Source organism: Lonchura striata, chromosome 11, assembly GCF_046129695.1.
Source record: "Lonchura striata isolate bLonStr1 chromosome 11, bLonStr1.mat, whole genome shotgun sequence".
NCBI lineage: Eukaryota > Metazoa > Chordata > Aves > Passeriformes > Estrildidae > Lonchura > Lonchura striata.
The window spans coordinates 2,460,505-2,487,404 of NC_134613.1; the positions used below are offsets into that span (position 1 = coordinate 2,460,505).

The 26,900-nt window shown below is 52.3% G+C and overlaps 1 protein-coding gene across 1 annotated transcript in view; it reads right to left on the reverse strand.

The window, feature by feature from the left end:
- The window catches only part of LOC144246964 (uncharacterized), a 418,663-nt gene that overhangs the window by 264,604 nt on the left and 127,159 nt on the right, over positions 1 to 26,900 (reverse strand). The window contains exon 2 of the mRNA XM_077785995.1: positions 1,425 to 2,048. Within this exon, the coding sequence (XP_077642121.1) occupies positions 1,425 to 2,048 (624 nt within the window). The remainder of the gene's footprint in view (positions 1 to 1,424; positions 2,049 to 26,900) is intronic.

Consider the following 26,900-nt stretch of genomic DNA (forward strand, 5'->3'; position numbering starts at 1 on the left):
GCAACCATCACCAGGAAACCCTGTTGCTATGGTCAGTTTCCATAGCAACCATCTCCAGCCCCTGTTGCTATGGTCAGTTTCCATGGCAACCATCCCCAGCCCCTGTTGCTATGGTCAGTTTCCATGCCAACCATCCCCAGCCCCTGTTGCTATGGTCAGTCCCTGGGCAGCTCCATGGAGACCCCATGCCAGGGGTGGTTGCCATGGACACCAGCTCAGGCCTGGAGCCCGTTGCCATGGCAACCATTGACACTCCCATCCCCAGGGTCATGGATCCCAGAACCACAGAATTGGCTGAGCTGGGAGGGACCCATCAGGATCCTCGAGTCCAACTGCTGGCCCTGCACAGAACACCCCAACACTGCCAGCCTGGGCCTGGCAGCGCTGTCCAAACGCTGCTGGAGCTCAGAGAGCCCTGGAGCTGGGACCCTTCCCTGGGGAGCCTGGGCAGTGCCCCAGCAGCCTCTGGGCAAAAACCTTTTCCTGAGATCCAACCTAAGCCTGCCCCGACTCAGCTGCAGCCGCTCCCTCCACTCCTGTCCCTGGGCACCAGAGTGAAGAAGTTCCCTCAGCCCCAGCCAGGGACCCGCTCCCAAGGCTGCTGCCATGGCCACCAGGGCTGGCACCAGCTGGGATGCTCGGTTTCCACAGGCCGGGGTTCAGGAATGGCATTTCTCAATTTCCTGCTCCCGCTCAAACCCTGCAGGCACTCATTGCCCTCCCACCTTCCATTGAAGGAAAAAAGGGAAAGATCTCAGGCTGGGATAAGAACAATTTACTGGGAACAGCAACGAGATAAGGAACAAACAGAAACAGAAAAAATATTGACAACAGAAGGGATAAGAAAAACTAGTTACAGAGAAAACTACATCACCATCAATTGTATCTTCCTGGCCACATGTTTCCTCCTGCATGGAAAGGACACCCTTCTCCTCAGGGAAAGAGAGAGAGAGAGTCCCTTTCCTGCCCCTGGCAATGACCTGAGGTGGGAGTGAATGTAGTGACAGGGCCATGGCCAGACCCTCATGTTCTTCAATCCCACATCAGGTCATTGGCAGGGGCGGGAAAAGGGTCAGGTGTCTTCCCAGCACAGATCACAGGGAACATGGATCACCAGGGCTCTTCCCAACATGGTCCTCCAATGGGGGATGAAGCTGGAGCAGTGCACAAAGCTCTTCCTGCAGCTGGGGAACTTTCAGGGCTCCCCTTATCAGTGTCTCTGTTGGTGTTTGGTCAAGTGAGAGCTCCGGGTGAAGCTCTTCCCACACTGGGGACACAAGTATGGCCTCTCCCCAGTGTGGATGTGCCGGTGCCTGACAAGGTTGCACTTCTTCTTGAAGCCCTTGCCACAGTTGGGGCAGAGGAAACGCCTCTCCTCCGTGTGAATCCGCTCATGCAGGAGGAGATTTGAGCTGCTCTGAAACCTCTTCCCACAAGTGGGGCACATGTAGGGCCTCTCCCCAGTGTGGATGCGCTGGTGCATGATGAGGGTGGAGTTGTGCTTGAAGCCCTTCCCGCAGTCGGGGCAGTGGAAGGGCCTCTCCTCTGTGTGAATTCGCTCATGTAGAAGGAGATTGGAGCTGGTCTGAAACCTCTTCCCACACTGGGGACATGCGTAGGGCCTCTCCCCAGTGTGGATGCGCTGGTGCCTTCTCAGGCCTGAGCTCCACCCAAAGCTCTTCCCACATTCCAAGCACTCATAGGGCCGTTCCCCAGTGTGGATCACCTGGTGCCAGATCAGGCCAGACCTGTCTATGAAGCCCTTCCCACACTTCCCACACTCGTACGGCCTCTCCCCGGTGTGGATGCGCCGGTGCCTGATGAGGTGGGAGTTGTGCTTGAAGCCCTTCCCGCAGTCGGAGCAGCGGAAGGGCCTCTCCTCTGTGTGAATCCGCTCATGACTGAGGAGATGGGATCTGGTCCGAAACCTCTTCCCACACTCCCCACACTCGTAGGGCCTCTCCCCAGTGTGGATCCTCTGGTGCCGGATGAGGCTGGAGCTCCACCTGAAACCCTTCCCACATTCCAAGCACTTGTGGGGCTTCTCCCTGCCATGAGGCTTCTCCACCAGCTCCGAGCTCTGGCTGGATCTCCGCCCACCTTCCTGGCTCAGGGGGGCTCTTTCCTCCCCGCAGCTCCCTGGGCTGGGTTTGCAGCTCCTCCTCCTGCAGCATCTCTGGGGCTTTTCTTCCTCCATCCAGGCACACCCTGGGTATGACAAATCCTGGTTTGGGGAAAAAACAAGAGGAGAGCACCTTGGACTGGAGGTTCCACCTTGCCCAAGTTAATCTCAGGAAGTCATTTGGAATCTTGTGTCTGTAAGAACCTCCAAAACACCAAGATTCAGCCCAAAAATATAGCAAACTTCCAAGACACGAATCAAAAACTCCCTAAACATCACAACTCAGGAAAAACCTCCTCCAGGATATAAATATTCAGCTGCCACATAAAACCAAAGCACCAACATTTAGCCCAAGGAAGCTCAGAAACACCAAGATTCACCCCGTGAAGATCGTGGATCCATCTCCACAGTCACCTGCTGCATGTGGAGGGAGCAGCGCTCCTGGGGCTGGGGGGAGGCTGCAGACACAGGGAGGGGTGGAACCTTCTGCTGCTTCCTCTTTCTGCTCCTCCTCTTGTGTCTCTGCTCTTCCTCACACTCCTCTTCCTCCTGCAATGCTTCCTTCTCCTCCACAATCCCATCTTCTCCTGCCACATCCATCGTTTGACCATTCTGTTCCTCAAGCCTGCTTCTCCTTCCCTTCTCCTCCTGCCCCCAGGCCCAGCACCCACTGCCGGCTCCCTCTTCCCCCCAGCCCCACAGCATCCCAGCGCAGGGGCAGGGATGGAGCTGGGGCAGGTCGGGCTGGGGCAGCGCTGGGCTCTCGGCCGCTCCCGCCCGCACTCGGTCCCCACTGCAGCCGCTCCCGCCAGGACAGCGCGGGGGGGCCCGGCCTTGGCGCTGCCCCACTCCCACCTCCCCAAATTCCCCTCGCGGGGCCATGGGGCCGAGGGGGGGCGCAGGTGGGTCCAGGTGGGGAACGCGGGGAGCTGCGAGTCTGCCTGGCAACTGGTGAGTCATCAGCGCCGCGGGCTCTGATTGGCTGAGCTCGGCCCGAGCCCTGGGGCTGCAGCACAGAGGGGACACCCTGCTCCAGGGGGGATGTCCCACAAACGGGGGACCCCATGGAAGGAACCACAGGAAAGTGTCTTTACAAACAGATGCTCTGAATCTGCTCGGAGATAGGGCCAGGGAGCTGTAAAAAAGGAAATTACAGGAGACACCATCAGTTTCAGAAAATGTTATCAATTGATGACACAAACTGCTGTTCAGCCAAGGTCCTTCCCTATTCATGAACTTCCAGAAGAACAACAAAGACTTAACAGAGCCATGAATATCGTTTGCTATATAACAGCAGGGAACATATCAAGGTGGGTATGTAGTAGGTGGATTGGGAAGTCTGTACCTGTCAAGTGCTTCAGCCAGTGGGGAGAGCAGAGGGAGATGTGGCCAAGAAAGTTCAGATGAAAAAGAGACTGTGTCCTCCAACAATTGGAGATATCCCATGGGGAATGTCCCATGGCCTCTCCCATTTTTAGGAATGAAATTCCATTTACAGGACTCTTCTGTCTGCTCTGTGGACAGAATCGTCTGGTGATGTCAATTTTCCCGCACACCCTGGGGCTCATCCCGAATTCCTTCCACCATCTGGGGCAGCGGGCAGGGAGTGCAGCTGAAGGTGCCTCACCCACTTTGGGTGATCGGCTCCCTTGGCTGGCGGCGGCACCGGGGATTGATTGGGGACCCGGGAGTGACCAGGAGACAGACCAGTGACACATCAGGGGGTCTGTGAAGAGTCAGCAGGGAGAGAGCACTGAAAATCTCATCAGTGAGTGCCCGGGATCTTCGGGGAGTGAACATAGCAGGGCACCCATGGAGGGGAGAAAAGGGAAAGCCAGGGAGTGTCCTGGCCAAAGGGATGATGATCCCAAAATGTCTCTGAAGGGTCCCTTGGGAGAATGTTGAGGTAGTTTGCACATTCCCCCAGAGGTAATTAAGGACATGGACACCCAGGGAGGCAACAAGGAAAGTGGAGAAGGCATTTAGACAACAGGGGATGGATGGTGTTCGTGTCCTGGGAAGGAATCAGGTGAAGGGGAGTGTGCAGCAATATGGTTCAGGCAAGAAGCAGCAGGAGGAATCTGTGTGGTAAGAAAAAGGATGAGGGAAAAAAGGAGGAAGAGAAAAATACTCTGGATTGGGATGTTTTTCCACAGAGTCTTAACCTCACAATTTGCCAGCTAATATTTTGAATTCCCAGTTTCCAGGAGAGGAAAAGCAGGAGGTCAGGATGCCAGGGGTTTCTCTGCGGTGGCAGCGGCAGCACCGGGCGCAGAGGTGCGGCACCGGGAGCACGGGCTGGGGCCTGTGGGGAGCTGCGGGGCCGGGCCGGGGCTGTGGGGCAGCCGGGGCTCAGCGCCGGGCGCTGCCTGACCCCACCAGCCCCGGGCAGGGCCGGCAGTGGCCCCCGGCCCCCAGGAGGCTGCGGGACGCCCCGGCCGCTGCCCGGCCCCGGGGAGCTGCCGGCCCTGCCCGCCGGGGGGGCCGCCTTTGGACACTGCGGCAGGACAGGCACCGGCTCTGCCACACGGGCTGGGCAGGGACCCTGAGCACAACGGGGAACACAAAGGAACAGCTGGGAAATGCAGAGTGCACATGAAGGATCAGGATTTGCTGTTCAGGATTTGCTTTGGGTCCCTGCAGAAAGGAAAGGTTTTGCAGAAAGCTCAGCAGCTCTCAGAGGATGAGCACCCACAGGCAGTGACCGGGGCTGCAGGAGTGGCACAAGAAGCCCTGCAGCACTTGGGCACAAAGGCACAGCAGCTGAAGGCAAGAAGGGATGAGCAAAAGGCCAAGCTGAAGGCAAAGGCCACGGCAGAGTTCCCACAGCCCCTGAGGGATCAACCCCAGGGCCCAAGGGGGTCCCAGCACCCAGGGCATGACGGGGTCGGCCACAAGCACCTGGCAGAGGCATTGCCCTCCTGGCCAGGGCAGAGCCCACCCAAACAGCCCCTGGGAAGGAGTCAGGGCTCCAGCTGCAGCCCACAAGGACACTGCAAGCACAGACAGCAGCACCCTCAGCAGGAGCAAGTCCACCCCTGCATGGACATGGATTGTCAGGGCTCTCTGAGCTCCCATCCCACCGGGGACCCACCACACTGGAGCCCTGGAGAACATTCAGGCTGGGTCTGCATCCAGAGGAGGCCTCTCCTGATGGACACAGGGGCCTCTCCATCCACTCGGAATCTTACACCTAAGGGGGAAAAATTGTAAAGGAATGTTTAATTATTAAGGGAATAAATGGGAAAGCCGAGCTGGTATAATTTGTTCAATTATTATTACAAGCTGTGGAGGATAGATTTGAAATAAACTAATTTCTTTTTCTTCCTACTGTGATTGTAATTAACTAGGAAGGAATTTGATGGTGGCATTGTAATATTGTAAAAGGTGATACAGAGGCTATTGCTGCTGTACCTTTGTGTCAAATGTCTGGCAAGGCCTCTGCTGAAGGGAACCCAGAGGTGTGGGCAGCCCCAGGGAAAGAGGGAAAATTTGATGTGGAGCCTCTCCAAGTTACTTGGAAGCAACCAGGACAAGTGGTGTCTAAAAGCAACACCCTGTTCCAGGGGAGGGAAGGAAGGGCTCACAGCCTGGTATGGAGTCCCTGCTAAAGGCAGGGCTCTTGGAGCCAGGGATGTCTCCCTACAGCACTCCTATCCTGCCAGTCAGGGAATCAGATGGCTCCAATGAGGAGGACAAGAACAAGTGCTAGACAAAGCCCTGTGAAATGGCTGAATTTCCTGGCAAAAAACATCTTTTGAGTATCTGGAAAAAGAAAAAAGAAAAAGGCAAATTGAGAAGAAAATGGTTAAATATTTTGGAAATATTTGGACTGAAGATTCCTGGTGGATTTACCTAGAGAGGGTCTGGGCAATCTAAGAAGTAACATATCCCAGCACCAAAAAGGACCTGAAACAATTTTGAGGATTAATACAGAATTACACAGCCTGGATTGAGGATTCTCTCTTCCAGCCAGAACATTGTAGGACTTTTTGACCCCAGACAGCCTCCATGCTGTGGTACGGACAGGAGAAAGAGAGCAAAACTTCAGAAAATGAAAACCTAAAAATATTGATTCTGCAGCTGTGGCTCTTCCAGACTCAGAAAAGAAATTGGAATTGTAGGTGAATGTTAAACAGGGCCATGCCAAAGGAATTCTTGGGCCAAAATGTTTCGCCCAGTGGCCAAAGTGGCCTCATTGCCTGCAGAATTGTGTAGCCACAGCTTCAACGAGAACCGAGGCCCAAAACCTGATGACAACAGGATCTCCAACTGTTCCAGTCTGCCATCAAGGTCAAGCTTTGATCACCAAAAGAGCCTCGCAATGGATGAGCAGTGCTCGGTTATTACAGTGTGAAACTTGTTCAGTGGCACAGGAGGATTCAGAACTGAGGACACGGGAAGGGTTTAACCCACCCTCCTGTTTGAACAGCCCACAGAGGGGCTGGGAAGAAACCCAGCACTGCATTCAAGTGACACAGCTCCAGACCCAGCCTGGGGGAGATTCAGGAGACATTGCCTGGCCTGAGGCAGAAAATGTCTTGGTGGATGGCTCTTCAAGGGCAGCAGAAGGGAAAAGAGTTCCAAGACACGCTGTTATTGAGGAAAGGGGTATCAGACAAAGCGCAGGTTACCCCCATGGTCAGCTCAACTGGCACAGCTGTGTGTGGCTCGTAAGAGCCTGGCACTGAAATGCCCTGAGCAGGAAGGCTTCAGTATCTTCTGGTGACCCCATCTCACCTAACAGGGGGGCAAAAGCAATTCTGATTGCTCAGCAACCACTGGATCACTTACTAAGGCATTTCTAAAAGACATAATTCCAATAAAAGGGATTGTGGAAGCAACAGACTCAGGAAGCAGAACTCATTTTACAGGAAAGATCCTCCAGGGGCTTATGGAAGCTTTAGGAATACAATGGGACCTCCGTAACCTCTTGGCAACCCCAGAGCTCAGGCTGGGTACAAAGAATGAAAGGGGAAAGAAAGAAACACCTTTGGAAGCTGGGGATAGAGACCAAGATGCCATGGGTATGGTTTTTGCCATTGGCTTGGGCAAGAAGAAGAGCCAGACACAGGGCACATATTCAATTATTTCCCCTTGCAATTGATATCAGGAATTCCTTACCCTGGTAATTCTCCACCTAGTGCAGGGTGGAGATAAGGGATGCACATTTAAAGCAGTCTGTGGCCAGAATCCTGTCTCTGGTGCAATCTCTCCCCCAGGAAGCTGGGCTGGCACAGAGCCTGCCTTGGCACTTTGCTGTTGCCAACATCCAAGCAGGACATGGGCTCTGCCTAAGGAGTGCAAAGCAGCACCACTGGTGGCCAAGTGGCGTGGCCCATGCCAAGGGGCCCCGAGGCCAGAAACAGCCGCCAGCACAGCTGAACACGGGGGGACCCCTCAGCCTGGGCTCCAGGTCTCTGCAGCCCCGGAGATTTGCACTTCCCGCCTGCAGCAGGAGGATGGGAGGCCCCCCTGAGCCTGCACTGAAGGCAGCGCAGCAGCAGCCAGGGCTCCACAGCGGGGCAAGGCCCTGGGCCTGCCCACACCTCCTCTGCTGAAATCCTCGGCCTGGCCACCCTCCCTGGGCAGCTCCAGCCACCGGGGCCAGCCCTTGCTGCCACTGCTGCAGCTTCAGTGCTCGCTGGGCCTGCACTGCCACAGCTGCTGGGGACACACCGGGACAATTCCACTCGGGCTCTCACTCACACTCACACACTGCCCTGCCTGCCAGTGCATCCATGGAAAATAGACCAGCTCATAGACTTGAACATTGTTAACCTTTGATTTCTCTACTCAGGCTTGCTTTGCCTTGGCCTTGGGGAAACAAATGTTAAAGGTTTTGTTAAGGGATGTTACACCACTCAGTGGAGATGAGTTTAACACCTCAACACACTGGGAATGGCCCAAAAGAGACCCACAAAGACAACGACCAGCAGCAAAACATCAACCCCAGCAGCAAACAGCAACCAACACCTACCCCAGACACTGCCCCCGGCAGGGCTGCAGACACCTGGTCTGCAAAAGCCTGAGAAGGAAATCCAGCACATCCCACCTCATTAACAGCACAAGCAAAGGAATCCGGGTCCAACTGGAAACCAAATACTAAAAACTGCACAACTTGAAACTACAGAACATTAAACCAATGCATTTAGACTGTATCCAGTTTGGGAAAAATAGACTAAAACCCACATGTCATGGAACAATTTTCTTTGCACACCCGGGCTGTGTGGGGATGGAATGATTTCTGTTGCACATCCTGGCCAGAATCAAGGAATGCCTTGACTCTAACACTAAACCTATTGGTGGAGCTTTTCTTTTTCCTGCAGTTCCAATGCAAAGTTTAGAGAATTAGAGTATATTTTTGTAATAATCCCTCTTCTATATTGCCGGTTATGTTTGGGTCAGAGATGTGAAAATGAATTTTTACTCCAAGGAGAAGTAGAAAAAAAATGAATTGCCTTGGAATTTTTTGTGTATGTTTCTGTAAGAGATACAAAAATTTTTTTCTGGGTTTTTCAACATTCACCTTTAGGCTGTACTTTGCAAAAATAGAAGAGATTTAAAGGTCACCCTTTAAGCCACAAATATTAAATGGATGATTTGAAGGGGAAAAAAAAAAAAAGCAGCAGGTTGTGGGGGGGGCACATGTGAGGCTGCTGAAGCTCCTCTGGAAGAGAAGCTGCATTCCAGGCACCCAGAAGGAGCTTTAGAAATTCAAATTAACACTGCTGGGGCAAAGTGGGGACAATGTACCTGGCTCTTCTTGCCTGGGGCAGGAATTGGCTGATTCCCTCTGCCCCTCACCCCAAGCTCTGCCTGCTTGCACAGATGGAATCTGTACAGCTGAAGGCAGAGCCCATGCTGAGGATCTCTGACTCTGCAACAGAAACGGCTGAAGCTGCAAAGGGAAACAGCAAATGGAGAATGTTGTGAAAACTTCACTAAAATAAGGGGGAGATCATCCCTCTGCCCACTCCAACACCTGCTGTCACTGTATGTGCCGTACAGGGTGTATCAGAGCACTGGGGTTGTTGCTATAACAAGTTCAAGGAAATCAGTTGGAATTCAACTATTTGATAATGTAATTAGAAAAAAGCAATCAATTGACGCAGCCCCAGATGGAGGGAACACACAAAAATGGGCAAAAGAATTAAAGGACCATCAGAACAAATCCTACAACACCATGGACCAGCCCCTGGGACCCGAATCAATTAATATCAGGACACAGAGAACCCATTTATTATTTCAATGGCATCATTAGATTACAAGCTGTCCTCGGAATAAGAACCAACCAGACAGCTCCAGCTCCTGACCTTCCTGCCGACCAAGCCACTGAAATGAGAAACACATTTCACCAGGGGATGGGATCAGATTATCTGTGAGCAGAAAAAACAGGAGTCTGGGGGAAACAAAGTGGCTCAATCTGCAGTCGGCAAAGACATGACAAGAGAAAACTGCTAAAAAAGATAACAAAGGAAATAGGAGAGCACTTTATGTATCGGTCCAAACATGGAAAGGATGGGAATGGGACACGGTTCCCCGGCTCCCCAGCAGACCAGGGGTCAAACGAATGCTGCTTCTCCTCTTCTATGCTGCAGCAACTCTCATCTTTTTACCATGCTCCACACCTTGGCAGTGCAGCTCATCCAGCAGCTGAGCCAGGGCATGCAGGTGGCAGCCAGGCCTCCTGATCCACAAACGGCTACAAAAGGACAGGGAATGAGGGCACCGAGAATAATCCCAAAACCAAAGAGGACCCGGGAAGAACAAAACAGAGTCAAGGAGTGAATCTGCCTGGACATAGGGCCGGGCACTTGTAGAGAAGGAAGCAACTAAAGAAACCATCAGGTCCAGTAAGTGTTACAAATTGACCCAGACGGCTGCTCAAAGTCCCGCTACATTCCCGAACTTCGAGGAGAAGAACAAAGACTTAACAGAGCCATGAATATCGGCTGTTCTACAAAAGGAGGGTGCACATTGACGAGGACAGGCTCCAGGCGCATCGGGAAGTCGGAACCTTCCAAGGAACTCAGCCGGTGGGCAAAGGCAGAGGGAGATGCGGCCGGGAAAATGAGGATAAAAAGGAGGCTGCGGGCTACAGCCACGGCAGAGAGCGCACGGCAAATGCCCCACGGCCTCTGCCCCTGCTCGGCAATAAAGTCACTTTGACAGGACTCCTCGCTCTCCGCCGGGCACACGAACCTCCGGCGACGGGAATTTCCCCGCCCGCTCCCGGCCGCGGGGCAGCCCCTCTGTCCTACCCACAGCAGCCGGGCCGAGCCAGCGCTGCTCCGGCAGCGGCTCCTGCCCGGCCCCGGCGGGAAGGAGACCGCGGGCAGCCGCTCCCGCAGCGCCCTCAGCCCGGGGCCGGCACGGGCCGGACACGGCACCGGCGAGCCGCCGGAGCCCCCTGCCGCCCCCTCCGCCCGCAGCCGGCCCCGAGCCCCCGCAGAGCCCAGCGCGGCTCCCACCTGCGCCGGGGCCGCCTCCGAGCTCCGCCGCCGCCGCCTCACCGCGCTCCGGCCGCTGCCGCCGCTGCCGGGCCCGCGCAGCCGCTCGGCCAATGGCGGCGCTGCGCGGCCACGGCCGCCCTCAGCCCGCCGCCGGGGCCGCGCCGCGCCCCGCTCCCACCAATCAGCGCGCCGCAACCGCGACTGACGGCACCGGCGGCCAATGGCAGCGAGCTCGGGGCGGGCTCTGCGCACGGCCCCGCCTCGCCCCGCGCTCTCGGCGCCCCCGGGCTGCGTGAGGGGAAAGCCGGAGATGAGGAACAGCCCCGGCACGGGCCCGGGCCGAGCCGGGATTGAGCTGCCCACACAAACAAACTTCTCCGCGCCTCCCGCCACGGCTTTCCCGGCCCTGCGCCTCCCGTGCCTCCGCCTCTGCGGGAAGCCCAGGAGCCTCACTTCTCCTGCCCCTCGTTAGCGCATCAGAGCTTCGCTTTGATTTCCCCCGAAAAGGGAAACCTGCCCCAAGCCCTGTGGGTGGGTGGGGCAGGGGAGAGATTTCTGGCGGAAAACTCCAAAGACTCGGAGCAGGAGAAGGAGAAGTCAGTGCAGAGCCTTAAATGCAGCTTTCCCCACGGCTCCCTGCTCCCAGCTGCACCTCCTCCCCCGGCAGGGCAGGAGACAGGGAATGGGGCCATGCTCAGCTCATCCCCCGGGGCTTCTCCCTCTGCTCAGGGACAGGAGTCGTTCCCTGCTGCACCCTGCGCTCTCTCCCGGCCGAGACTTCTCCAGGAACTTCTCGGAGCGGAGTCCATCCCCTGGGCACAGCCCCCTCCGAGTGCTGCAGCGTGGGTCACTGTGCCACGGGCTCAGTCCTGCCAGGACAGGCTGCTCCAGCGGGGCCCCTCTGCCCGCGGGCTCACAGCTCCTCTCGGGCATCGCCGAGCTCCAGCCCGGCTCCTCCAGGGGCTGCAGGGGATCTCTGCATCCCCCTGGACCTGCATGGGGATCTCTGCATCCCCATGGACCTGCAGCGGATCTCTGCATCCCCATGGACCTGCAGGGGGATCTCTGCAGCCCCATTGTAATATATGTTATGGAATAATTTGTGCTTATGAAAAATATACATCAAGTCAGTTGTGCCTCTAGAAAAAGAATCTTCAAGTTTTAAATGACCAGTGGCTGCAGCCGGGGCTGGAGACACCACAGTTGGCAGAGAAAGAAAGACCTAATTTACAAATGAAAAAAGGTAGCTTGGTGCAGAGATGGGCCCTTTCCGGGGAAAATCCAGGAGAGTCCCAACGTTTAACCCCTGGTCTGCTGGGGAGCCACGAGAGTGTGTCCCATTCCCATCCTTTACATGCTTGGACCAATACATAAACTGCTGTCCTATTTCCTTTTTTATCTTTTTCAACACTTTCCCCTTGTCATCTCTTTGCCAACATCAGTTTGAGTAATTTAGTTTTCCACAAACTCCTCCTTTTTCTGCTAACAGATAACCTGATCCCATCTCCTGGTGAAATGTGTTCCTCATTTCAGTGGCTTGGTCGGCAGGAAGGTCAGGAGCTGGAGCTGTCTGGTTGGTTCTTATTCCGAGGACAGCTTGTAATCTAATGATGCCTTAGAAATGATAAATGGTTTCTCTGTCTCCTGATAGGAATTTGTGAAAAATGCTGATCATTTGGTTTTTAGAATTTTAAAAGTTTCCTAATAATAAAAAGGTGAAAAAAATAGGAATAGAATTAGACTGATAAAAATTTAGAGTTAGGACAATTACAAGACAATAAAAAGGAAAGAATATCTGAGGTCCAGATGCTCTCAGGCACTTAAGCCAAGAGGAATGTACCTTGTGAATGAAGGAATCACCCCTAAAACAATACACTGTTGCATATTCATATATCCTTTATGGTTATACATACATTCTATTTGAAACAAAAAACTCTGTCTCTTGTATGTCAACTGCTTTCTTTAAGTCCCACGGGGTCTTCAAGTCTGAGCCAGGCATGAAGAAATCAGCTTCTTCTAATAAGAAAACCATAAATTGCTCTTCTCTGGAGGATTTGCGTGTTCCTTGAAACGAGTATCTCATTCCTTAAACACCCCCCCCCCCCACACACATACATAGTTTCTTTTTTAACTACTAAAGCTTCATTTTATCTACAAAGCTACATTTACCATACTGTTATATGCAGCAGATATAATTGGCTCCATTTCTAATATGATATATGTGATATTGAATATTTGTTTCCTTTGTTAGAACACTCTAACACTCTACACGTTTGTATTAGGATTCCCCCCCTCCCTCGCAGGTGAGACCGGGTGTATATTGGAAACTGATTTACAAGTGAGAAGGTGCGGCTCCCCAGGAGATGGGCCATGGCTGGGGAGATACGGGAACCCCAGGTGCTGATCCTTGCCTGAAGGACCCGAGATGGATATCATGGAAATCCTTGGGCAGACACAGGTGAATGCAGCGTTCCCTCCCGTAAATTTCATCAAGGGATTCAACAAACTCCAGACACTGAATTGTTCTCCCTCATCACCAAAAAAGAAAATCTTATTAACATGTGGACTCTGAAGAGAACACTGACTGCCGAAATCTTGGCCTCAGGCAGAATTTTCCCTATAAAAACCACTTGTGCCAGGATGGAGGTGTGTGGGCTTAGAGGAAAACCTGTGCTGAGGCTGACCTCTTTGTTGCACACCCAGGGCCGACCCCGGGCTCGGCTCTGTTCTTTCCTTGTGGCTGGCCTAGATAGAATTTGATTGCAAAATAAATATATTTTTTTTTAATGTTAATTTGGCTGGACAAATTTTCATTTATAACAGTTGTAACACATAAAAGGAAGAATCCCCATTTATTCCACCATCCCATCCACAGTACATTACCCCACCAGTTAATTTTTAACACTGTTTTCCCATATTTGGATTGGTGTCTGGGTTGTTTTTTTCTAGGATGACCTCCCCGTTGTCATCTATTTTCAACAGTCTGATATATTAAACTTTCCACAAACACCCCTTCATTACCCAATAAACAGTCTAAAGCCAGCCTATTCTGGTACACTGCAGTTTTTCCCCATTTTGCCTGCAGGTACTCAATTTGGGTGGGTCTGTGGCTGTTGACATGGGTGTGTGTACCAAAAAGGAACTTTGGTTTCTTTCCATGTAACACTTTCTGTAGCATTTGTGACACGATCTTGCTGCTATCTCAGAAGGGAAAAGACAACAAATGAGAGACAGAAACAGGAGTGACAGAGGTCTGGCATGGCTTATACCCCCACCTCCCCTGCCTGTGGGGCTGCTGCCCACAGCAGGTACGTGTGATCTTCTCGCTGGTGAGTACAGTGCTCAATCCAGGCTTGCCCTCTGTTTCCCTTGTCACTCCTTTTTGCTGATTTTTCTATGCAAGTCCTTTTCAACACTCCTTTGGTGTGTTTTGGTGTTGCCCATTTTAGATGTGATAGTCCATTCCTCACGTTTCTTCACAAGTCCTCTGCCTCTGTTTCCCACTTTCTCTAACAACCTAAATACCACCTTCTTTCAACTACTCAAAAAGTCCTTTCTCTCACAATACCATTCAACACAATCCACCTCCCTCCAAGGAGATAAAGTAAAGCTCAAAATAAACAATCTACATTATATATACTTCCATTAATCTACATTTACTCACTTTTATTTTTCACTCACTCTCACATACAAGGTACCTTTTACTTTCAAACAGTCTACATTACATATCTACACCCTGAGTGCTCATGGAATGTTAATCCATCAACCTAGCAGGTTTAATCCTGGATGTCTCTCAACCCAGCAGAATTTTAGGTGTTACTGTTTTCCAACCCCAGATCCCCTTGGATATTTTTAACCCTCAGTCCAGCTGTGTTGTCCAACCCCAGATCCCCTTGGGCATAACCTCAATCCGCAACCCTGAGTGCTCTTGGAATGCAAATCCCCCAAATCCTCCTCTGGAAGGAGCCCCCAGAAAACAAACCCCCACGGCTCCTCCCCACCCACCTGATTCGGGAAGAACTTTCTCTGAGAGAAGTGGAAAAGAACCTCTTTATTTAAAAAACAAAACACTCCCCAGCACTAAAAAAAAATGAACAACACCAGATGACAACAAAACTCTTTCACCACTCTGAAGAGATGACAAATCCAGAAAGTCTCTCCTGGGGGTGGTCGCCTGGGTCTGGGCGCTGGGGATTGCTCTGGGCACTGGGGATGGCTGCTGCAGATCACAGAGCACAGGCTCTGGGTGCTCCTCGGTGTTCCCAGGTCCCAGTCCAAAGCAGGTTGGATGGTATTCAGGAAAGGGAAAGGGAAAAGAAACAGTCCAGGGAAAAAACTGGACTGCCTAGTTAAACTAACTAACAGGAAAAAGCAAAGGCAAGAGCGGAAGCAAGAGCAAGCAAACAAAGCCAGCAAAAGCAAGCCAAGCCAGCCCACACAAGCCTCTTGTGGAGAACAGACCATGGCGGGAGGTGAGCCAGCTGATAACAAGACAAAACAAACCTTCACTTTCTGAGTCAGTTCTGAGAGCACAGAACAGAATATCAAACATGAACAGAACCCACGATTGGGGATACAAACACCAGAACCTCACCCTGGGACACCTGGGTTTCCACATCAGCAGGCAACAGTTCCTGACAGTCGAAGGGTCAGCAGCAGGGTCCTCAGCACACCCGTTCCTTAAATGTTATCTGGCCATGAAGACGGTTTTAGCTACTTCCACAAGTACTTTAAATCAACATTGGCTGTTTCACAAATACCTCTGAGTTATTACTGTCAGTTAGTTACAAAAATAAAAGCATTATTTATTATTTCACAACTACAGCTACTTCTGCAAAAGTTAACATTCTATTGCACAACACATGGCATCCACTTCAATATTTTGCAAAAGCCAAAACTAGTATGTATGTTTTTCACACTGTGCACAAACTAAACTATCATCCAAGAATGATGTTCTGAGGATATGAGCTACACAGGGGCCAGGGCATTGGCCACAAAAAGCTGACAAATTATACTACAGCAAAAGCAGTTAAAAGTGATTACAAACTATACTGCATCAAAATCGTTGTGACTAAGAATAAGTTGCAGAAGTCAAGACAAGAGCAAAAGCCACCAACTACATAGTTCTCTATAACAAACCCAGGGCTGGTGTTTCCCTTGCAGGGAGCACTGGGGCCTTCCCCGGGCCCCTTCTGCCCTCTGGCAGAGCCGGTGGCATTTTCCAGCACACGCAGTTTGTAACCAAGAGTCGGGTGCAGCCCAGAAGGCTCCGAGCGCCTCCTCCCAGGCTGACTCTGCAGATCCGAGGCTGCTCTGGGCTCTGCCAGGGCTCTGCTGGGGCTCAGCTCTGGGCCAGGCTGGGCCCGCTCTCCCCTCACATTGCTCCGGGCAGCCGAGTCACGGAGGGAGGAGGAAGGGACACCTCAAGGGAGTTGAGGCTTAAGAGAGTTTTTATTCAAAAAACTGCCATACCAAACAGGCTGTCATAAGAGCCGTAACAAACAGGCTGTCCTAACTACCATAACCAACTAGCACTGCTAACTACCATCACTAACTAGTTGTCCTAACTAACTACTGTAACTAACAGCTGTCCTCCAGTGCTTCATCTCCTCCGCTGCTCCCTCAGTTGCTTTGCTGCGGTGATCAGAGGGGTCAGGCTGGAGAGAGGCTTGGCTGATGATAAAAACGGGTGCTGCCCAAAGGATAAAAAAGAAAAATGAACTGTTACTTTCCAGAGCAACTTCCTCACAGGCTCTGTTGCAACAGGACAAAGGGAAATGGTCTGAAACTCAGGAGAGGGAAGCAGGCTCAGGTTAGATCTAAGGCAGAATCTTTTTGCCAGGAGAGTGGGGAAACACTGACAGAAGGTGCCCAGGGATGTGGGAGGTGCCTCCTCCCTGGGAACATCCAAGCTCAGGCCAGGCAGGGCTCTGAGCACCGGACCTGCCTGAAGATGGCCCAGCTGCTTGTGGGGCACCAGGGGCAGATGCCCTCGAAAGGACCCTGCCAAGCCAAACCCGGCGAGGATTCTGCTTGCTTTGCGTGTGGAACGCAGCGAGGCTGGAGACTATCGGAGGGGCCCCAGCAGAAAACCCCTCCCTGGCGCTGCTGCTTCCCCTCGGCCGCTCGGCATTCACCTGCAGCAGCTCCTGGGCAGACCAGCGCTGCTCCTCGTCCGGCTCCAGGCTGCACTCGAGGAAGTCCCGCAGCAGAGCCGACAGGCGCCGGGGCTCCTGCAGCTGCGGGGTCCCGTTGTGCCGGATCAGAGCGCGAGCCTGCAGGAAAAGCAAACTCAGCGCTCTGCCAGCTTCCTTCCCACCCACAGGTGCTCACAGCGACCCCGGGTTCTCAGCCCCAGCTCCAGGGGCACTTTCCTCCCTGGCAGAGATGCTGCTCACAGCTCATTGTCCTGTGCCAACCAAAAAACCCAAACCCTGGTGCTGCCACAGCCATTGGAAAGAGCTGATGCTCTTGATTCACATTTTCAGGTCATCCTCACAGCCAGAAGAGCTGCAACAGCATAAATCCCAAAGCAAATTGTTGCTGGAGACTGCGGAATATTTGTCTGTGTTGAGGCTCGAGTGCTCTGGGAATTCCCTTCCCCAGGTGCAGAAACCTCCAGCTGCTGCTCCCAGTGCAGGGTCACCCTGTGCTCACAGGGCTCTGCAGCCCCTGGAGAATTTGCCTCTTACCATGGCCCTCGTTTCCTTGAAGTAAGGAGGTTCTCCTTCCACCATCTCGATGGTCACAATGCCAAAGGACCAGATGTCCACCTTGGGGCCATAAGGAGAACTGGTCACAACTTCTGGGGCCATCCAGTGAGCAGTGCCCACCATGGAGCTGCGCCGGTCCTGCTCAGAGCTGAGCTGAGCACAGAGGCCAAAATCAGCTGAGGACAGAAACAAACACTGTCAAAGGCAGCTGGAATGAGGAAACCAAGCACCAAGACTCCCCACTCTCAGTCTGAGAATGCAGTAGTGAAGTCAGCTGGAAAAGTGCTCAGGGCTGTAGCCAAGGGAAGGTGGAACTGGACCCTTAAAGAAACCCTCAGCTTTTGTGCAGTGGCTTTTACTGATTCCCTTGAAGCTTTAGATTCCAACTCCTGCCCCTCTGGCAGGGCCATACCCAGAGCAAAGCCACCCCTGGCACCCTGCTGCTCTCCGGAGCTCTCTGCAGGGGCAGCCGCTCTCAGCTGGCAGCAGGGGCCGGGCAGTGCCCCCAGCAGCCCTTGTGGGGCTCTGGCCGGCACTGGGAAGCAGCCCCACAGCCGCACCCGGGAGCGCCGTGCCTGGCCAGGAACACCCACCCAGCTTGACAGAGCCGGCCATGCCCAGGAGGATGTTGGAGCTCTTCAGATCTCTGTGGATCACCCGGTTCGCATGGAGGAAATCCAGGCCCTGCAGGCACTGAGAGGGAACAAGAAACACCAGGACAAAAACCAATGGCTGGAATCTATCACACAAGAAAGGACAGGTCTGAATTCTGCCAGCAGCAGCTTTGCTGTGACAGGCCAGGAGTGCAGAGCAGACAGGCTCCAGGCAAACGGTTCAGGGCAAAGCTGAGAACAGCACATCAAATCCAGAACAGACAGAGAGTGCCACAACAGCAGGAAAGAGAGCAAGAACAGAGCAGAAGTGCAGCGATGCTGGCAGGCCGTTCACTGCAGAGGCTCTTTCTTCTCCAGCTCATAAAAACAACAGAGAAACAGAGCCCTGAGCATGGAGCCACTCCTGTTCTCACGCCTGTATGGAAGGACCATCGTGTCCAAGCCGTGGCAGCCACAGGCAGGATCCCTCACCTCCCGACTGACAGCTGCCATCTCTCCTTCAGCCATGCGTGTCTGTCTGACAACGTCCTGCAAAGTTCCTCCATCCATGTATTCCATCACCAGCCAGAGATCTCCGTCAACAAGGAAGCTGGAAGAAGAAAGCAGTGGCATGGAGACAAATGTGTAATGTTCAATTCCCCCATGGAAAAGTCTGGAGTGTAGTTTTGTTTCCAGGTCACTTGTCCATGAGGACAGAATCAGATGGAGAGACATTCCTGCCAGGCTGCAGAGTCCTTGGAATCTGCACAGTCTAAAGGAGGAGACCCCTGTGAGAAAGGAGAGGCCTTAGATGGCAAGCAGGTGAAAAATGCAGTTTAGCAACAGCCCAGATCAGTGTGGAACCACAACACTGGCCCCCAGCTGGTTCAGCTTCTGAGCTCATCAGTTCCACCATTCCCTGCAGAACAAGGCAACACAACCCCCAGGGTTATCCAGGGGAGGAGGCCGTGCAGCACTTGGGACAAAAGCAATCAGAAACCTTTCAGAAGGTCCCTTCAGAAACAGGCAAGGCCAGTGAAAAATGGGCAAATGAGGCATTTGTGCAAACAAGGCCCTGTTTTTCCTGGCATCTGCAGCAATGCAAAAGGGCTGGGAAGAAGAAGCCAAGGGAAATAATTTCTGCTGTGGTTTATCAGCACTTGTTGTAAGACACAGAAAACGGGGTCAACTTGAAGGAAAAACCAAACCAAAGCAACCAAAGCACATGGAGGGAGCGAACTGCCAGGCTGTTGTTTTGGGAAGATACGGCTAGGTCAGGCATTTTCAAAACAGGCTACAGACTACGGGTGCCAGGAAAGGTTAAGGAAGGGCCCGTGCTCGGGATGAGGCCTGAAGCACTCACCTGTCCAAAGAGTTGACAATGTTGGGGTTCTTCTTGTCCTTCAGGAGCAGGAGCTCATTCACAGCACGTTCCCTGTTCTGCCCTCTGAGACTCATTTTCTTTTATGGCCACCTGAGGGGACATTGCAGACCTTTAACTGGAGGAGTCTGTGGCAGGAGGCCACAGCCAACACGGGGCGAGGCTTTTTGGAACGACGGAGCCGGGCTGTGCCAAACTGCCCTGGGATGGGCACCAGAACTCAGCAAGGGCCACTCCCACAGCCCATTGCTCTGCTTGCTGGGGCTGCTTACAGGACACATGGCCAGAGACATTTGGCCTTGCAAGCCCTGTAGAAATGGCCCCTCAGCTGTCAGCCTCCCAGCTCTAACCACATTCTCTGCACCTACAGTCTTCTCAAATGGCCTCAACACTCTCATTATTATTCAAATACATTTTGCAAGCAGGAGGTAATTCTGGTTCTGTGAAAACAGAGCAAAACAGCCGGGAACCCTTTAGCAATTGCATGGGATTTGGTCATGATTTCAGATGCAGCTGCTCTGTTTGGGATTGCACAACAAAGCAAACACACACATCCATTGCTCAGGTGATCCCTGTCACAGGCTGTCACTGACCCCAGACCCAAACACAACTGCAGGGTTTAGGAGAGAGCTTTGCTCTGGACATCCATCTTCTCATTTCTGTCCCTCTCTCTCTGTGGACAGCTGAAGTGGAACTAAAGTCCCAAATTGAGCCCAAGCAGAATCTCACCCTAATTAGGCCTTGAGGTACCCTTTGAAGATGAAAGGCAGGATGGAAAAACTGCTAAATAGTGTTCCTGTCTGCGGCTGGGGTGAAGATAAATTGGGCCTCAGTCTCCAACACTGATCCATTCACACTTTTAGATATGAAGAGCAAGCCAGCATGTCCTGCTCTGACAGACACCGCTGCCCTCCTTGCATCCCTTTGGGCACTCCAGAATGACTGAGTGTGTCCCAGCTGTGCTCTGCAGGCTGACACTGCTCTGCCTTCAGAGGAGCAGCCTGTGCAGGAAAGCTCTGCTGGCCCCCAGAGCTGCAGCCACAGCTCCCAGCAGAGGGGAGAGCCCTGGAGAGCTGCCAGACGTGCTGGGCGTGTTGGCACTGACCTCTCCTCCAGTGGCCCTGTCGAGTCCTTTGGAAACAGTTCCAAAAGCCCTGGAGACAAAACAGCAGAGAAGAAAGAAGCAGTGCTTGAGGCCCTGGGAGTGAAAGCTAACCCAGACAGGAGATCTCTGCTGCCTGCAGCGCTCACAAACACCTGGGTGCATCGACCCTTGCAACAACAGCGCAGCAGCCATCAACCCTCTGCCATGCCAGGTGTGCAAGAGAAAACTGAGACCCAACACGAAGGAATTGGGCTGGAGCAAATCCCAAATGTCCACACTTAATTGCTTTAGTTCAAAACCTGTTGTGAGCAATGGGTGTCTAAAGAACTGGAAAAGAATGCATTTCATCCTTTTCCATTTCCTGCCTAAGACCTGCAGGATCCACAAGGGCCCTGCCATCAGGCAGGTGATGCATTTTCCCCCAGAGTGCACCAGCTCTGTGTCTGTTCCTGAATGTATGGGCTCTACGAGCTGTGCTAGAATAGAGCACTCATTAGTTCATCTCTGGTTCCTGTTTCTAAACCTTTAGGTTGTTAATTCTGACCGGAAGATATTTTATGAAGTAAAATATTTGAAAGAAATCTCCTTGAGAGATGTTGTCTGACAGTCACCAGATGGTGAGTGGCTCTTTTAAGCAATCCAGTTCCAGACACAGAAGATCTCCCAGGTCCTGCTCCTTGCTGCAGGCAGGACACTGCCAGCCTCAGGGGCCTGTGACGGCTCCTTCTGACCACAGTTCTCAATTCTGATCAGGACTGAGAGACAGCAGGATGGCACCCCAGTGTCTGAAGGTGTTTGGAGCTCTCCTGACTTCTCCCATGATCCTGCACCAGCACAGCCCCTGGGCTGCTTGTGCAGAAGTAGCTGCCATGCACTTACCCTTGGCCAATCTGCTCCACTTCCAGGTATTTCTCAGCAGGCTCCTCCACGCTCACGATGTTCCCTGAAAGAAACCACGTGGAAGAGGCTCCCTCCCAGAGCGAGACCCCGCCAGAGCAGAGCCAGAATGCAGCCCCACTCCCTGGGGCCGTGAGCCCCTTGGTCTCAGCTGGGGAAGGACAATAAATGCCCCTGTGACATTCAGCTGCAGAGCAACGCTGGCTGCAGCTGATGCCGAGACACACACACAGCCCCCTGCTCTGAACACAGGAACAGAGCAGACGTACTCAGCTGCACCAGGCACCACTCCCCTCTCCCCTCTGGCTGCAGGGCTGTGCTGCTGTCAGAACCTTCAGCCCAGGATCCCACAGCGGAGGGAGGTTCCGTGTCCTCTTCCCAAGCACAGGGAGGTTCAGTGTCCTCTTCCCAACCACAGGGAGGTTCTGGGTCCTCTTCCCAAAATGCTGCAGGTTCGCCATCATCTTTCCAAGCCAGGGGATGTTCACTGTCCTCTTCCCATGCTGGGAGAAGTCCACCCTCCTCTTCCCAAGGCACAGGATGTCCTCTGTCCTCATCCCACAGCGGGAGATGTCCTCTGTCCTCATCCCACACCATGGGGGCTTGGCCATCCTCGTCCCGCACCAGGGGACATCCACTGCCCTCGTCCCACGCTGGGAGATGTCCACTGTCCTTGTCCCACGCCGCGGGAGCCTCGCTGCTGTATTCCCACAGCGCGGGATGTTCGCCCTCGTCTCCCAGAGCAGCGGGAAGTTCACTGTCATCTCCCGGCACCGAGGGAAGTTCACCAGCGTCCCCCAGAACAGCGGGGAGCTCACTGCTGTCTTCCTCCTCTTTGGCCTCCTCTTTGGGAGCAGAGGGAGCCAGAGGAGGGGCTGGTGCTGCTTTTGTGCCCTGTGGACAGATGGCAGCGTGAGGGACGGGAAGTTCTATCTCAGTGATCACCTTATTTACCTTCAGCTGCACATCCAGCTGCACAAAGCAGAAATTGGGTTTGGAGTCCTTCAAACTAACAATGGGCTAAAGTCGACATTGCCACTTATTGTTGGGAAAACGATATTCCACTGTGGCTAAAGCTAGCAAGCAATCCTCTGCCTGCAAAACCAGACCTGCAGCTCTTCAAAAGCTCAGCAGCAGAAAAGGAGAAATCTGCTGGGGATCCCTTTGCTGCTGCTGCTGCTGCTGCAAAGACTCTGACAGGAACTTTCCTTCAGCCTCCTAAGCTGGCACTCAGCTGCCACACGCCGAGCTCACAGCTTGCTGCACAATTCCAAACACCAAAGGTTCCTTTCTCACTCACCGGAGGAGGAGCTGCTCGGAATCCACACATGAGGTGCCCTGCAACGGGAGAGGGAACATGAACCAGATGCTGTCAGGAAAAAACTGCCTGTGGTGGGAAATGCCACAGTGCAAGGCAACCCCGAGAGAGCATTTTGCTTTCCCAGCGTCCCTCCAGGAGCCACAGTCCCTTCCCACAGCAAGAGAACAGCACAAAATGCTGGGCTGGGTCAGTTCTTGGCTGGACAGGGAGTTCCCGGCTCTGCTGCCACAGACTCCCCGCTGGAGGGAACAGAACCCCCCAGGGCTCATTGCAAATGCTGTGCACGCCCCGCTGGCTGCAGACACCCCCTTTTTCAGCTGCAGCTGCTGGCAGGAGCTCTCCCAAAGCAATGGTGCCTTCATGGCCATTTGGTTACAAAGTCAGCTCGGGTCCAGAGGAAGAACAGAAAGCACACAGCAAGCCCAAAGCCACAGCACCGAGGGAAAACCTCGACTTACGTGCCAAGTGGGTTAAAAAATACCCCGAATAAGCCACAGAGTACAGCGTGCAAACTGCAGCAGCCACGTGCTGGATCATTTTGGCTGCGCTGCACACGTCTGCAGACTGCAGCCCTGCAAGCACACAAGGACACCCGTCAGGGCTGGGCTGGTGCTGAGAATGCCTCGGGCAGGAGGATCCTCCGGCAAGGAGCAGTGCCCAGAGCCACTGGGGACACTGAGGCCTCCGTGTCCCACAGCCACGGGAGCACCTCGGGGACGTGGCAGTGCTCCTGTGACATCACAGCAGCAGCTCACGCAGAAACCGCCCGGAAGGTTCTCCTGGGTCACAAAGGAGCACAAAGAACCCTCCCAGGGCACAGCCTATTGCCCAAAGGCTCCAGGAGGAGCTCTGAAAATGCAGCAAACAGGGACACCCCATAGCCCAGCCTGAACACTGAGGAGGAACAAGGACGGGAGCACAGCAGAGGAAACAGGACCTTTAGTCACTGCTACTTCTGACTAAAGCCAGCAAGCCGTGTTCCCGCTGGGATCTTTGTTCTCGCTCTAAAAACAAGCAAGGTGCTCCACTCTAAATATACAGAAGGCAGGAACTGGGCAGGAGGTGGGATTAGGAAGGAGGAGGAGGAAGATGAGGATGAGGAGCAGGAAAAGGAGGAGAAACAGGAGGTTCCAGTGCCCCCTGAGGCCGCAGCACCCTTGGCCCCGGGACCATCGCCCCCAGCTCATCCTGCAGGTGAGAGGGGAGGGGGAGTTCGCCCCAAATATATCGGGGAGTCTCTGAGAGGGTTTTTTATTGGGGTGTGTTTGGAGCTTGCAGATTGTGGAATTCAGCCCCAGATGTTGTCTGGGAGGCCCAAATAAACCCCGGGAGGTTTTTTTCTCTGTGTGTGTGTAGGTTTGGATCTTGCAGGACCGCAAAGCTGAGCCCCCTGGGGGATCTTTGGGAGTCCATGTGGCCATTGCCCAGTGTCACCAGGGGGAGGACATTGGTCCTGGGGACCCCCGGGGGAGCAGAGGAGGGGAACCCCTGGGACCCCCGGAGTGGGGAGATCAGAGAGGGGCGATCCTGGAGCTGGGGGACCCCCGGCTGGCTGGAAAGGGGGGGAGCCTGGAGAGGAGGAACCCCTGGGACACCTGGGATCTCAGAGTAGAGCATCAGGGGAAAAGGGACCCCATGGAGCCCCAACAGCCCCTGGATCATCCCTAAGCAGGACACCTGAGAACGGGGAACCCCTGGAGCCATTGGACCCCCATCATCCCAAGGAAAGGAAACCTCTGGAACCCCAAAAGTGGCGAGATCAGAGATAGGGAATTCCTGGGAGAGTTGTTTTGGGCTGAACCTTGATATTGTGGAGATTTTCATGGACACAAGAGTCCTGCTGAGTTCTAGGGATGGACTTGGGTAGGAGGAGCCTCCAGTCCAAGGCAGTCTCACCTTGGTTTTCCCCAAACCAGCATTTTTCATTCCCAGGGTGTGGCTGGATGGCAGAGGAGGAAAAACCCCGGAGATGCTGCAGGAGGAGGAGCTGCAAACCCAGCCCAGGGAGCCAAGTGATTGGCGTTTTTCACAATTCTGGTAGCACAGGATGGTTTCTAACACCTCTCTGCCGGGGCCTGAGGAGAGTCAGGGTGAGGAAGACGGGTCCTGCCCTATTTAGGCAGCATCGCTCTGTTCCCCTGGTGTGTGACCACAGACACAGGTTATGATCCATGGGCAGAAGGAGACAATAAAACAAAGAAAAGGGAAAGGATTCCCTAAAACTGCGGTAATTAGCCTCTGAGACTAAAGTGTACACGAAGAACCAAAACCCAAGGACAAAGGACAGGTGAGTATTTGTTGGGATGGGGCGGATAAGGGGGGAATGAATGTGTGTGACAGAGGCTGCTGGGTACCCCAGACTTGCCAAGTGATTGCTGCAGTCCCTCAGGCTGCTTTTCGTCTTTTTCGTGGGAAAAGCGGCCAGTAAAGAGACCAAGGGAGTGATAAAAAAGAGAGAATCCCCCCCGGGGAAACTGGGACCGGGTCTTAGGAAGAAGAGGAACCCCGTGGAGAGAAGAAGCCGAGGGTTTCCTGGCCACTGTTATAACCCATCCAAATTAAGTACCTGCAGGAAAAAGGGGGAAAATTATTAGATTGCAAAGAACTTAAGAAAAAATAGTAATACATAAAACATAGAATATCCAAAAGGAGAGAGATGCATTTGTTTTACATTTAATCTTAAAAACATAGTCCAAAATCCAGTAAAAAACAATTAGTAAACAAAAAAAAAGTAAAACCAACACAACAGTCTAACTCTGTATTAACCCCCAATTTTATACTAAATCATATTATAAAACTCCAAACAGTTATAAGGAAGATAACAAACAAAGATACTCAAACATTAGAATTAATATTAAGTCAGGAAATCCAAACAAAAACTGCAGTGTATTAAAATATGTTAGCTTTAAACTATTTATTATCTAAAAAAAAGAGTATACAAATTATTAAAAATAGATAGCAATAGGGAAGTCATCCTAGAAAAGAAAAAAAAACCCAAAAACAAAAGATATATTAAAAAAATTATGACCCAGGTATCAGTCCAAAAATGAGAAAATAATGTTAAAAACTAAGAAGTGGGTTACTGTATTGAGAATTAAATAGTAGAAAAAATTAAAATTCTTCCTTTTATGTGTTACAAGTGTTTTAATGTTTCTTCTTTGTTTAATCCCATGTTTTATTAGATTACCAACGGAGTCCAAAGAATACAAGTAAATAAAAAATATTGTTCAAGCCAAATGATTTATAAAATATAAGAAGAAAGATTGTGAAAAATGCATATTTTATGACTGGCTTTTCACAAATATTATAATGAATATTATATGTGTAATGTTAGAAAGTTATTCTGTATTCATTCTCTTAAGTAGTGTGTTAAATAAACTAGTGGTGTAAGTTTTAGGTTCCAAAATAATATTAAAATAGAGACTATGTATGTGGTGGGAGTTTGTTTTATTTTTTTAGAATGAGAAACTCACTTTGAAGAACACCTAAATCTTTAAAAAAAAAAAAAAAGAATTTATAGTTTTGTTATCAAAAGAAGCTAATTCCTTCAAGCTTTACTCAGAGTCGAAGACGCCTTAAGAATTAAAAGAAAGTTTACATACAACAGACAGAGATCTTGTTTTAAATAGAATGTATGCATAACCATGGAAGATATATGAATATGCAGCCAGCTATTGTTTTTAAAGCTATTCCTTTGTCCACAAAGACTGCTTTTGGTAACTTAGTGTGCAAGAGCATCCAGACGTCCGTAATTCTTTGCTTTTTATTGTCTTATAATTATCTTAACTCTAAACTTTATTAATCTAATTGTATTATTATTTTTATAACAATTTTATTATTAGGAAAGATTTAAAATTTTAATTCACAACGGCGATGCCTGAGAGGAGGCTGTGAGCCCGCGGGCAGAGGGGCCCCGCTGGAGCAGCCTGTCCTGGCAGGACTGAGCCCGTGGCACAGTGACCCACGCTGCAGCACTCGGAGGGGGCTGTGCCCAGGGGATGGACTCCGCTCCGAGAAGTTCCTGGAGAAGTCTCGGCCGGGAGAGAGCGCAGGGTGCAGCAGGGAACGACTCCTGTCCCTGAGCAGAGGGAGAAGCCCCGGGGGATGAGCTGAGCATGGCCCCATTCCCTGTCTCCTGCCCTGCCGGGGGAGGAGGTGCAGCTGGGAGCAGGGAGCCGTGGGGAAAGCGGCATTTAAGGGTCTGCACTGACTTCTCCTGCTCCTGCTCCGAGTCTTTGGAGTTTTCTGCCAGAAATCTCTCCCCTGCCCCACCCACCCACAGGGCTTCGGGCAGGTTTCCCTTTTCGGGGGA